Source organism: Thunnus thynnus, chromosome 10 (genome assembly GCF_963924715.1).
Source record: "Thunnus thynnus chromosome 10, fThuThy2.1, whole genome shotgun sequence".
NCBI classification, from domain to species: Eukaryota; Metazoa; Chordata; class Actinopteri; order Scombriformes; family Scombridae; genus Thunnus; species Thunnus thynnus.
This window is the reverse complement of record NC_089526.1, coordinates 5,454,204-5,468,463: the sequence shown is the minus strand read 5'-3', so window position 1 is coordinate 5,468,463 and position 14,260 is coordinate 5,454,204. Positions and strand designations below refer to the sequence as shown.

Genomic DNA, 14,260 nt, shown 5'->3' with positions numbered 1-14,260 from the left:
TGAGAAAGTGAATTACATCCTTTTAAAATGTAAAATAGAGCCACAACATTTTAAAAAATATTGCACAGTGCAGTTATGATTGTCATATAAACGGATTGAGTGTTTATTGTTTGTACAGTGGCTATAAAAACCCTTCAACACACCTTGTACTCACTGTTTTACAACATCAAATCACACTGTATGTCAAAATGAAAGCATATCTCTACAACCCGGTCTAACTGATGATATAAGCTTTGTTTTCTTTTTGAGACTGCCATAAATTCATCAGTTAGGAAGAAAGGTTTTTTGGAAATATGCAGCTGTTAAAGAAAAAGACATTGTATCAGTCATGTCGCCCTAATTCACAGTCACACACTAAAGTAAGCCAGGGACTTACAGCACTTACAGGTCCTTGGCACCAGAGTGTCATTGAACTGATTGCACAGTGAACATTGAAACCTTTTATTTAAGCCTCCTCTAAAGCAGTCCTGCAGCTGGAGTCGGAGCAGTAAAGCAGAATAGAGTCCAAGGTGATCTAGGGCCAAGGTCATGTAGATCATACTCTGATATGTGTGGAATGATCAGAATATAAATGACTGTGTTATACTGAAATTTTACCACAAGTCAAAACCTTGTAGGAACTGTTTACTTTTACTTCTAGAGGAAGTGAATAAAGAAAAAGGAATAGTTCTTTGACTTGGGTTTGCATAAAGTGCACTGTGCCAAGTGTCACTGGACTCTTTGTTGCTTTATCTGAGACAAAAAATGAGACAAAGACAAAGAAAAGGGAGGCAACGTGTTCTTGACTCAAACTGACCGGACCAGCTCGGCTGACTGGTTGCTTTTAAAAGGAGGGAAAGATGGTTTTTCTTGTCTCAACTTGCAGGAGGTTTCTTCCTCACATGCTAACTGAGTTATGAGAGACAAACTCAAAGGTCACACGCATCAAAGTTATCCGGGTCAAAAGTCTGACATCAATCAACAACTTTCACCACTTATGATGTGAATGTTGCACAATACAGCAGTGATTTGAGACTTTGGTCCAAACTGAAATATTTCATCAACTAATAGTTTGATTGCTGTGAAATACTGTACAGACATTCATGGCGCTCAGAGGATGAATGCCCCTCTAGTGAAATATCTTCACAGCTATTGATTTGATTGCCTTAAAAATTCATGTTCCCATCAGGATGAACTGCAGTCACTTTGGTGTTAGCGTGCTAACACACTAAACTAAGACCTGCTTAGCATCAGCGTGTTAGCACTGTGATTGTGATTGTCATGTTAGCATGCTGACGTTAGCATTTAGATCAACGCACTGTTCCTAAGTACAGCCTCACAGAGCTGCTAGCATTGCTAATCAGGCAGCCGTTCATGCAGTGACAGATTGTTTATCACTGCTCTGACATGTCATGTCATTATATCCAACTGTTGGGCACGTGGGAAAACGTGTGTGCCAGAAAGCATGTTGTGTCACTATGACAACTGGCAGCACCAGTCTTGGCTGCCTGATGATTTAGATGTTTCTTCTTCTGTAGATACATTTGAAAATACAATATGAAGATGGAGTTATCTTAATTGTTGCCTTGTTTTTTGTATGTGATGAAACATTATAAAAAATGTTCTAGATGGTAAGATCAGACTACTTTTATCTTGGAGAGAAATTTAGTTGTCACATATCCTACTTTGTATACTTCCTTGTTGGAGCTTTAGCTTTCCATCTCCTTTTCTGTTACATCTTATGACACATTTATCACTTTACACTATCCCCCTCACCAACAATATCAGAGTCTGCAGTTGAGCTTTCATAGTTGTGTAAGGCAGCGTGTTATCACCCAGACTGCTGAGTGGAAGGATCGGTTCTTCACTTCACCTTTTAGCCAGTAGATACGACGGCTATCAGCCGGAGATCGGGTCAGGGTCGTGACCGTCACAGCGGGGAAGCGGCAGCTGATTTCACAACCTGAGATGGAGAGCAGGCCAGGTGTGATAAAGGTGAACAGGGGATTCAGAGCAGGTTGCAACACAGGGAGTGACACAGAGGCGGGTTTAAAGGTGTGACAAGGACTCGTCTGCAATCACAAGGAAAGATCTAAACATGCAAGGAGATAAATCCTCACTGGAGCCTCGCAGCAGTAGTGCTAGTACGGGCAGGCATGTTCTGTAAAGATGAACCTGTGACAGGATGTTAAAGCAGCTCTTCTGTTTTTAAGCCTCTGCGTTGGAGACACAGCGCTGCATCATTCTTCTAGACTAACACCTGCCTCGCAACAAACCCAACCTCCTCCCGCATTAGCATTTAGATTAGTTAGAATTTACAATCTTTCTCTCAGTATGTGTTCATAACCTCGGGGAAACAGACCGTGTCAACAAATGTTTGCCCAAAGTCAAGAGAGAGAAGGAAGTGGGATTTCCTCTCATAAAGGTCTCCATTAAACAACGGGCTCAAAGTCTAAGAGGAGAAATAGTGGTTTATCTTGTTACCTGAAGAATAAAGAGTCCAGTTTGTTGACACTATTTAAACCACCAAACCACGTTACTGATAAAAAAAACATTGTTCTGCCTCCTGATATCATCACACAATCCTCCAGCAGCTCTCAAAGACCCGTGCAGTCATCAGGTGCTATCAGCATATCATCATAATACGCACTATTTCTGTTCAGTGTGTAATTGCTCCCAAATACAACAATAAAAACACAATGCAACGATAAGAAATAAATAATCAGCAACTGTTTTTTACTGCTACATTTAAGATTGTTGATGAGGAGACTGTGCAAAGGTTGTCAGCTAATTGTAATGTTTTATGTCCTTTGGCCTGAATAAGTTTTAGGGTCCAGTTATTCTCACAGGTTGGAAAGTTTTTGCTTCAGATTCTGCCAAAAAAGTGCACCGGTTAAGATGTGTGCCACATATCTGCAACTCTCTCTCCCCTTGTTTCCTTTCATCTCTAATCTTTTGCTGTATAATAAAGGCATAAAAATATAAATACAGTATAAATAAAAAGATAAATCAAGTAATTAATTAATTGACTAATTTTTGTAGCTCTCATCTAAACTTTGTACTGTATAATAAAGGCAGAAGAAGACAAACATTTACTTAAAAATTCAACTCTCTATCTTACGGCTTTTGTTGAATGACACAACATTCCTCACATGTGTAAAATAAGTAAGTGTTTATAGCCTTTTGTTTAAAAAAAACAAAACAAACTCAGCCTTAGTTTCGGGGCAGCAGATGGATTTTAAGGAGCGGTGTTTCAGGCAGAGCAGGTCGCACCTCTGTGGCAGATTTCACCATCACAGCTCTGCTACATTCCACACAGCAGGTAGTAGAGCAGGTATACTGTACGTGCTATGTGGTGCTCCGCCAGGTCCCCGCACGGTGCAAGAGGATTGGGTTTGTATGGTTGGACCTGCGAGGGGTGTAGTGTTTATTTATTTTTTTGTCATGGAAACCAAACTCCCGGTTGTCACGTTGAAGTGATTGAGAATTTGTCTTTGCTTTTTTTGTTAATCTAAAACACACAAAGTGTATTTATTCATAAAATTAAATCAGAATCGTGTTTATTGTCACTTCTACAGTACAAACTCAGCATACAGGGGAGCAAAATACCATCTTCCACAGTTCAACATGTGCAACAAACAAGACATTACTGAAAGTCATTAAAAATCACTTAAAAACAGATAATAAATAACAAATAATAATAAATAATAGAGAGATGGTGCACTAGGAAATCTTGCTGTATTGTTTTGCTAGTGAACTGTTTTGATGGGAACAGTTGCCTCCGTTTGTTGTGTTTTTCTTCTTTTATGCCAAGTTGTTTGTGTGTAATTACTTACAGACTGAAATAAATGTCATTTTGAGTGAATGCAGCGACCAAAGAGAGCAGATTACTGGGTTAGCAGGAAGAAAGTCGGCTTTGGATGCTGTGCAACTTTTTTACTTCATTCTTGAAATTTCTGTCATTTAGTTCCTGCTGCTGGTCAGTAAATGACCTGAACTGTAGCTTTTTTTGATGCTATTATAACATGTAATTAAGATGACATCACTTGATAACTTTGAAGTGATACTTGACCATAAACATTGAGCTGAAGGTGACTGGTTTGACATCAGACATTAGACTGGAGAGGTTACCTGCATCTGGTCCAAACCTTCCTGCCACAACAGATCAAATCAGACTAAATATTACAGGACACAACACAATAATGACAAAAACAAACATGCTTAGGTAAATACAACAAAAAAACTTTCCATATTTGACTCTTTTGTCCCTTTTTCAATCCAGGGTGGCAGCTCTGGGCCTGGCTGCGGGCGTCCTGCTGGTTCTGCTGCTCTTCTGTCTCTACCGGGTTCTGTGTCCGAGAAACTACGGACAGAACGGCGTTGCACACGGGCGCCGGCGCAGAGGGGACCTGCCCTGTGACGATTACGGTTACTCGCCGCCCGTCAGCGAGATCTCACCACTCCTGCTGAGGGGCCACAGTATGGTGAGAATGGACTCGGATAAAGAAAACACATAAACACCATTAAGTATTGCTTTAGAAAAACAATTCACTAGCCTCACTTGTGTCTGTTAAATAGAAACAGTGACAGTGTTGATTTCAGTTGTTGTGTTTCACAAGCTGTAATTATGAAAGTCTCGTGTGCGTGTGTGCGTTTCACCAGAAGAGTCAGATTACAGTGTCAGTTTGGAGCAACAACAGGAGGTCAATGTGTCAGTCAGGGACACTTGAACAGGAATAGAAAATCGGTTGTGACTCAAAGATAATGTCATGTAAGCCAAGAATAAACTGACACCTGCTCTTAAAAACATTGTTACGAGGTTCAAAGGTCAAAGTGCTCGCAATAAATAAGACCTTTTTATTTGATTGGATGCAACCGTAGGCGGACAACTGTAGGTTAAAAGATACAAACTGAGGAAACACGAGATGATGTGTTTGTTTTTATAAGAAACTGGCTCACGCTTTGCGTTTCCGTCTGGCAGGACATCGAGTGTTTGGCCAGCGACGGGATGCTGCTGGCTAGCTGCTGCCTGGCGGGACAGATTCGGGTTTGGGACGCCCAGACTGGTGACTGTCTAACTGTCATCCCAAACCACGGGTGAGAACGCTTTGTGCTTTGACAGTCATTGTGTCGGGACTTTTTCTGACATTTAACAGACATTTAGACAGATATTTAAATCTTGTCTGTATTCATTCTGGCAGTTAGAACGAGTATAAAGTGATTTTCGTTCGCTATTTTCCAGCCTTCATCTGTGACAGTCACTTCAACTGTAACCTCAAATGAAAAAGAAATATTGAAACTGTGCACTCTGTCTCCTTGTCAGGCTGAGGCGGAGCAGCAGCAGCGGCTGCTGGGATCAGCGGGACGGTTGGGACAGCATGAGCGGCGCCGCCGAGTCGGAATGTTTAGGCTCCGAAGGTCGCGACACGTCCATCAGCGGCGACGGCCTATCGGAGGACGAGGGCTACCCGCTGAGACGCCGCACCGCGCCCGCCCGGCCCGTCCTCTTCACCGACCAGCCGGATCTCACCCCGCTCATCGACACCAACTTCACCTCTCAGCCACCCTGCCACCTCTCCACTCCTCCCAGAGGAGGCTTTGACTTTGGAGGCCTGGTGGAGCGTGCCTACATGGAGCACGAGCCCCCCTCGCCCTCCGCATACCCCTCTCCTTCTTCAGCCTCATCCTCACCGCCCTCAGGTGCTCAGCTCCATAGTTTAGGGGATGCAGGAGCCCCTCTGAACCAAGAGAGGGCCTCCGCAGCAGGGACACATGCAACCGCGGACTGGGACAGCTCAGTCTGGGCCATGGAGCTGAGAGGAAATCTGATCGCTGCCGGGAGGAGCAGCGGGAAACTGGAGGTGTGTAAAATGAGACCTGTTGTTGTAAAAAAGAAAAGATGCCCTATCTATTATTTTCAAAAGCAAAAAATGGAAAAATGCAAGTTTTTATGAGGTCATGATGGTGAACAAAATGAGTTTTAATTCTTGTTTTGTGTCTTGTGTTTTCTGAATCTGTGCACTTCTAAAGATATTCAAGACATCTGGCAGTCTTTTTAAATGAAATAACACCTCTCGTATTGAATCTTAAATTGTGACGTGCGATCACAAAAATTCATCAGCTGTCAAATGATCCTTCACATGCTTCTTCCTGTTTGGAAATATTTTCATTCTCAGTCACATTCAAATTAAAATCAGACGCAGGTGAAATATCGCGGAAGCCAAACGAACTCGTCATGTGTCTGAAAACTTGTGAAGAAGATAACTGAACTTTCCTTCTTCTGTCATTCTGTGTAAAACATCAGTAAAAATGAATAGAGTGCTACGTTTGGTTACAGTTGTGGGACGCGGTGGAAGGGTCGCTACGCTGCAGTAACGAAGACGGCGTCTCGGGGATCACAGCTCTAGCCTTCCTCAACAACAGGTGAAACAAAACTCACAGACACTACATTTGTTTCAGGTTTTATTCAAGTGCAGGTTCCATCTTTACATTTTATCTCAGTGATTTGCTGTGATATAACCACTCTTTCTGAACAGTATGCACATACTTTTTTCCAGTAGATTGGTTAGAGGAGTTGGGGAAGTGAAAGTGCGATGTGATTGGTCAATCAGTCGCCTGCTGACTTGAATCAGACAGATTCTGTTATGTTTCATCTTGTTATGGATTTATTACTGGATGAATGTTGAAACAGTCGCCTTAGTCATTAAACACATGGCCTTTGCTCTGCGATGTAGCGCCGCTACTCATTTTCCCTGAAGTGTAATGGCCTAATATTACATTTCAGAAAAATTTTAATTTGGTGCTTTAATAAAGAGGAGCTCTTTGTTTCAGGCAACTCCTCAATAAAACACTGCAGGAAACCCTGTACTAACTGTTGTAGAGCATTTCTATGAGGACATAATGTGTTTAAAGCAAAAGTAAAGGTCAACCCAGGATTTACCTTCACATGTCAAATGTAGGACACAATAAAAAAAAAAAGGTGTATTGATTGATTGATTGATTTATTGACTGGGACAGTGCTGCAGTTTGAAACATTGAAGATGCACCAGAGTTAGCTTGAAGCTAGTTTGCATCTGTAGTCCCCAACAAAAAAACACACAACAGCACAACAACAAACAGTACAAAGCAAACACACAGAACACACCATACAAAATACAAAACTACACACATACACCCACGATGTCGATGTATCCGCCAGCTCGTTGCATCTAAATGAATATAAATCGTACTGAGTCTCTGTGTTTCTCCTCAGAATCGTAGCGGCTCGGCTCAACGGGTCTCTAGATTTCTTCACAGTTGAGATAAACAAACCTCTGGGTCTGCTGCAGTACAGAGGTGAGGCTCACACTCAAACACCGTCACCAGTTTCATCACATCTGTGTATGATGTGTTTTTAATCTTGGCAATTAAAATGTGTTGTTTATTTATGAATTCTGTATATTCTAACAGCAGTGGTTAATGTTAAATTGTTCTGATGAGCCAGTTAAAGGCTTGAATGAGCTTAATGTGAAGTAAGTGATAACAAAATTGAACAAAAAGCATATATTTATATATATATATATACTGACAGATTACAGTATCTAAATAGTATTAATTCCACTTAAATAAAGATGAAATAGGAGGCAGAAAGATTCCAGATAATTTATGGGGGGAAAAAAAACACCCATCTGTCGTCTTCCTGCAGGTGCCCCCGGGCGAGGCAGCATGCCTCCCTCTCCCTGTTACAGCAGCGAGGACGTGATCAGCTGCCAGCTCACGCGCTCGGTGCAGTGCGCTCACCAGAAGCCGATCACGGTGCTGCGAGCGGCCGCCGGGAGGGTGGTCACCGGCAGCCAGGATCACACAGTCCGGGTAAACAAGACTGAACACTGACATGTCTGATGTTTAGAAGAAGATTTATCAGAGTCCTCAATCAATAAACTTAGAAGTAGAAGAAATAGTGTTGAATGTAAAAACAGCAGTAGTCTCATTCATGTCTTACACAATAGGTTCAAGTGTACAGAAAGCACAGATATAAATAGAGTAACAGTGTTATTAATGTCAGCGTCTGATCCTAATAAATTCTCTCTGTTGTTTATTTGTCAGGTTTATCGTCTGGAGGACTCGTGCTGCCTCTTCACCCTGCAGGGTCACTCTGGAGGGATCACAGCCATTTACATAGACCAGGTCAGTACTAAACCCTGACCCCAGTACTGTTCTATCTATTGTTTCCCTCCACTGCTGTTTACTGTTGACCTCATACACCAAAATACAAAAACTTATAAAGTAATATCACAAATCAGCTTTGTGCTTTTAGTTATTGTATGAACAGAAAGCATGTTTTGAACATTAAATGACCTAAAGTCCAGTCAGTGTTATTAATTATTGATTATTAATAGTGATTTTAGTGACGTTTTGATGTAGAAATGCTGCATTAATGATCATAATATATAACTCTGGACTCCTGTGTTGACATATAAATGGTCAAATCTTCAGTCAAACCTTTATTATTTTGAGTCTTGGTCTCCTCAGACGATGGTTCTGGCGAGCGGCGGTCAGGATGGCGCCATCTGCCTGTGGGACGTCCTGACAGGGAGCCGTGTCAGCCATGTTTACGGTCACCGCGGCGACGTGACCTCACTGGTCTGCACCACCTCTTGTGTCATCAGCTCAGGACTGGATGACCTCATCTGTATCTGGGACCGCAGCACGGGGATCAAGCTCTACTCCATACAGCAGGTACACCAGACGCACCAATCACCAGCAAGCCTGCAGCTAAACCAGAACTTCCTTGTCTACCCCGTCCATCTCTCTCTGCACCAAATCTTAAAAGCTGGTTACAAATATATGGTTTAATTTTTTTTTAAAAAGGCAAAGTGATGTCCTAAAGCAGCTGGGTACTGTAGTTTTTTTTATTTTTTGCAAACAGGAGTAATTGGTGCATTTGTAAAGGACTATTTCCAGCTGCAGATTAACCCACATAGTGATTATTTACAGCAGCAGGATGTGTGTGTGTGTGTGTGTGTGTGTGTTGAATGACTCAAAATAAACTACAAAGTGTGTGTTCATGCTAATGAAGGAACACGTCATCCGGTGTAACAGTGCGGCTCATTGATGTGCTTTTAGTTTTTTTTTTTTTGGGAGGGAAAAAATGAAGCTGTACAGAGGAAAAAGACTTCATATATATTTATATATATAAAGACTTGTCAGAAGGATTAATTCACTGTTGTTCTTGGTCTTTTTATGGGACGTGTTGACAAAATGGAAAATATAGAATGTAAGCAGCTTTATCCTTAAACGGTTTAACCCATTTCTGATTTTTTTGGATTCTTGGTGTATTTCAGAGCGGGAACGTCTGGGAATTTGATCAACTCCGTAGTCAAGTCAGAGACCGTTTAGACATTTTACCAACACAATAAGTTCATTCATTTATAAGTTGATCAGAAAAGGTATTTTGATTTTATTTGAGTAACAATTTAGTCATTTATTGTGCAAAAATGCAAAACATTTCAGCTTCTCAGAAAGGAGAGTTTTCTGCTTTTCTTCAGTTTATATCATTAAATTGAAATCTTGGGGTCTTATGCTGTCAGAAGGAACAAAACACATCACTTGAATGCATCACCTTGGACTTAGACTTTCCCAAATTTGTGACTTTGCACATTCAAATAGTTGAATCTCTGACCTGAAATGTATCGAATCGTTTCTTCTGTTGTCGATCTAACGTCTCTCTCTCTCCTCACCAGGACGTGGGCTGTGGGGCCAGTCTGGGAGTGATCTCAGAGTCTCTCCTGGTGACGGGGGGTCAGGGCTGCGTCTCTTTCTGGGACCTGAACTTTGGGGACCTGCTGCAGACGGTCTACCTGGGCCAGAGCAGCGACGGCCAGGGAGTCCGGCAGCTGCTGGTGCTCGACAACGCCGCCATCGTCTGCGACTTCGGCAGCGAGCTCAGCCTGGTGTACGTACCCTCGGTGCTGGAGAAACTGGACTGAGAGAGACGGACGGTAAAGACGTGGCGGTTAATGTCGGTGGGAGCACTCGAAGAAACAAAAAAACAACATGCACTCAAAACATTCTTCTCCTGTTCATCATTTCGACTTTCCCACTGTTTTTTTTGCTCTTTTTTTGTTGTTTATTGATCATTAGATCATACACAAGGCTCTTTTTTTTTTCTTTTTTTTTTTTATAGCAGTGAGTTTTAAATGCAAGCCCGGGACACAACCTGCTGCATTTTATCATCAGAGGGTGACAGACCCCCCCACGAGATCACATGACATTAAACGAGGGTCATGAGGTCCGTTCAAGAAAAAGCTGGATGTTTCTCTTCCCTAAAGAAGATCCACCAGTCACCAGTTTGTGCTTTTGTGTGTGTGTGTGTGTGTGTGTGTGTGTTTGTTTTTGTGGCTCTGCCCTCTATGCTGCTGATACGAGTGGGGCTTCTGAGGGAGGACCCCCCCCCCACCCCCCACCCGCCCAGAGAGGAAGATAAAAACGGTCTTCTTATTTTTTAAATATTCCCGCTGCCTCGTTCGCTCCACAGCGAAGCGCAGCCACAGCTCGACGGGTCCACGGCCTGTTGGGATAAGCTAAACAGTTATACAGAAATGTGTGTGTGTGTGTGTGTGTGTAAGAGAGAGGACGTGAGACTGAATGCATGAATGAATCTGCCCTTTTTATGACAAAACACTGCTGAGAACAAAAATCGATTGGTTACGTGTGTGTGTGTGTGTGTGTGTGTGTGTGTGTGTGTGTGTGAGCGAGAGAACTGATGATTACTGTATAAAGTAAACCTCCAGAGGGGGCTGTTTTTATATGTATAAATCTATTATTTATTAGCGATACATTTTTAATAACAGTTTGTTTATGAATGGCTAATCCTGGCTCTTATACAAGAATATAATGTGGAGATGGTGACATAACTGTAAGATGGTGATTTTTTTGGGGAGGGGAGGGGGAGGGGGAGCGGGGTGGGGCATTGGTTTTAAAATAATTATTTGTAATATTGAACTGGAAACACTGAAGTGTTTGTCGTTATGGAGTCGGGGGGTTTAAGCCTCTGATTCTGGGGTTACTGATGCTGTTCGAGGGGCCCCCCCCCCGAGGCCCCCCACCCCTCAGGCCCCCTGTATGCTACACCTTCATCAGGCTACCTCCATTTTCCAAAACTGCTTGAATTTTGGATGAGAATACTGACGTCATCGCCGCGCACAGGCTGTCGACGGCTGACGTCATGTTTACATTGGCTACTGTATTTTTTTAAAAATTTGTGCCCTTTAGAGATTTTTTTTTTTTTTTTTTTAAATCGCTGTTTACTGTAACTGATTCATCTTAAACAGTTTTCAATCCCGGATTTTCCATTTTGGCCACAAGCAAAAATAAAACTTGACTGTACTTTGTCCGACGTCGGACCTCACATCACATTACAGTACGTTTTCTAGCCATCGCCATGTTGTTGATGCACACGGAAGTGGAGCCAGTCAGTGAAAATGTGAAGGCAACAAATAGCTATAAAAAAAAAAAGAAAGAAAGCTATAAATCAAACGGCACCCAAAGACTTTGTGTCTCCTTTTAAAACATTGCTTCATTTTATGCCCCTATTATCTAAAAATATACATAATATATACACAGATGCTCAAAAGCGTCGCCCTTGCTGTTAGACAATGTTTCGTACTTAAATTTGTTAATATATTTGACATTTAATTCTAAAAAATCTGCAACTGAATCGGACTCCTGATGTATCCCAGGGCTGTGACACTTAAACTAACTGTTGTCTGCATTTCATTTCTTGGAAACTTTTGAGAGGTACGCACATCAAAAAAAATCTCCTGCTGGACCAAACGAGCAAAAATTTTGAATTCACACAGTTTATTGGTTCCCACTATATTCTTTTTTTTTCACTGTTGCTGTGCAAAGTCTCAGTCAGTAATAGATCTTCATCGGGCACAAAACATTTCCTTAAGCTTCACATATCAACTCAAAGCGATGACGATAAACAACAAACGGCCATCGGTTACAACCTTAAACAAATGCGTTTTAAATGTGTACAGCTACAGAATTGGAAAGCAAAGCCATATGTTGCTTTTTGTCTTGTTTTTTTTTTATATGTATATATATGTTTTGTTGTGATGCTTTGTCTCCTATGAGTGTCAGAAACATTGCACAGCAGCAGTGAATTCAGAATGATTGTGGGAGCAAAGACGCTGTGTGCAGTTTTAATATTTATCGCTGAAAACCGTTATAAATCACATTGGTTGGTTTAAAATCCACACAATATATAAACAGTAATCTGCTGCGATGCTCTATAATTCAACACGACTAGTAAAAATACTAAAAGTCTTTAACATGAAGCCCCTTTACTTTTTCATTATTTTACAAGATTTAGTTGATAACGCTGAAGTTCAACCATTAAACCCATAATTTCTCCAATTTTCTAATTATTTTTTTGCTCTTCCTCTCACTGAATAGTCACATAGTAAGGGTTAAACAGCTTGCAGTGTTGATACGCTAACATAATCCTCTCAGTCAGATGTATGACTGGTAAGAGATGAATAAAGATTAGTTAGTATCTGCGAGATAAAAGTAACACTTTACCAGTGATGGAATAATTCAGGTGTGAAGAGTTTTTACTGTGAAAATCACATTCCTCTCCGCAAACGTGGAAATCCATCACTAGTCATTAACCAAACTGTTCAATTTGTTGTTTGTCTACTCACAGAGCCAACATTTGTTTTTGGCAGATTTTTATTTTATTTCAAAACATTTTATGTGATTTTTAAAGTCTGAAAGTAGCCAGACAATTTTGGGACGTATTTGAACCCCCATTAGCTTGTTGTTGTAGGTGGTGCCTGAACTTCACCTGTTTACTCTGGACTCCTGTTTGTAAGAATGTAGTCCTCCAGGTTTAAGACCTTTCCCTGACTGGCACCAACAACATAAAGAATGTATTTTCTCCAAATCATCCACCATCTACTGTATCAGTGTCTACTGAATGTAGTTCCAGGAGGCGTGACGAACAAATCCGCTTTAAAAAACAAAAAAAAAACAACAACAATAAAAAAACCAGCAACTAAAATCCTTAACAGTATCGCATCGCAACACAATGCACTAACCCTCTCTGACAAACATGCTCACACACCTTAGGCACTTTTGTGAACATCAGCTCACATACAGGAAAAACGTGGACGTAACTAGTAATTTGCAAACACGCACACCGCAAACGTGTCATGGATTACGGTTCTGGTTCCTCAGGGATGCAGCGGCCGAGCGGCGGTCGCACACAAAAAAAAAAAAAACAAACAAGCAGCTGAAAGTGATGTTTTATGACAACTGTTGACCTTCGGTGTCAGTATTCACATTTAATAAATTCTAACTTTTTAAAGACGAGCACGGGACGCCTGTGGCACCTGCATCCCCACAGAAACCAGACGTGTGACCTCCTTTTTTTTTTTAATTTATTAGCTTTGTGTTTTCTGTTGTAAACGGTAGGCGAGAAAGCTTTAGAAATGGGAAAATGTGTAGTTTTTAAATTTTGTTGGTTTTTTTTAACTTGTTTTCTAGCGATGTCAGTTTGATTTAAAGGATAAAGCTGGCGATTTTCTCTTTTTTTATTATTGTCAACAAATCTCATGTGTATAGCCAACTGCACATGAGACCAGAACTTATCTACTTATAAGTATTTTGTGTGGATTTAAAGCCTGATATATCTTATTCCTCTCTGCCGTACACCTCCGTCGTTGTCCAAAAACTATTAAAAACACGTCAGTGAGCCACACCGTTGCACTTAGTTTGACTAGAAACAGCTCCAAACACGAACAACGATCACATTTTCAATCTCCAGAGAGTAGTTCCATGTAAGGAACATGCTTCAATTTACAGCTTACTTCTTGTGCTACATATCACAACCTCTTAACTTTATACCAATTTTTTTTTTTTTACAATGTAGTACAAAGTCAAGAGGTTGTGATATGTAGCACAACAAGCTAGCGATGAAGCTGTAAACAGACCTGCGTTCCTGAGCATGCTCAGTGGCGTCCGTTTTACACAGAACTACTCCACTGAGATTAAAAACGTGATCGCTGTTGTAACAAACTAACGCACCCAAACTCTTCATAATGCAACGTGTCACCTGGTGCAGCGGTGTGGCTCATTGATGTGTTTTTAATGTTTTTTTGGACAACAATGGAGCTCATGGCATAAAGGAATATGATTTATGAGGCTTTGGATAAGAAAAATGTAGAAAATCGCCAGCTTTATCCTTTAAGGAGGGAGGGAGGGGTTGGTAAGGCAATTTTAACTGAATCTTAGC

The 14,260-nt window shown here is 41.2% G+C and overlaps 1 protein-coding gene across 3 annotated transcripts in view; it reads left to right on the top strand.

Annotated features, from left to right (window-relative positions):
- The window catches only part of scap (SREBF chaperone), a 35,742-nt gene extending 22,488 nt beyond the window's left edge, over positions 1–13,254 (top strand). For all 3 annotated transcript variants that reach the window (XM_067600569.1, XM_067600567.1, XM_067600568.1), the window contains exons 15-23: positions 4,262–4,463; positions 4,961–5,076; positions 5,303–5,840; positions 6,317–6,402; positions 7,232–7,314; positions 7,664–7,830; positions 8,065–8,145; positions 8,491–8,697; positions 9,702–13,254. In XM_067600569.1, the coding sequence (XP_067456670.1) occupies positions 4,262–4,463; positions 4,961–5,076; positions 5,303–5,840; positions 6,317–6,402; positions 7,232–7,314; positions 7,664–7,830; positions 8,065–8,145; positions 8,491–8,697; positions 9,702–9,947 (1,726 nt within the window). In that variant the 3' untranslated portion in view covers positions 9,948–13,254. The remainder of the gene's footprint in view (positions 1–4,261; positions 4,464–4,960; positions 5,077–5,302; positions 5,841–6,316; positions 6,403–7,231; positions 7,315–7,663; positions 7,831–8,064; positions 8,146–8,490; positions 8,698–9,701) is intronic.
- Positions 13,255–14,260: the final 1,006 nt, after the last annotated feature.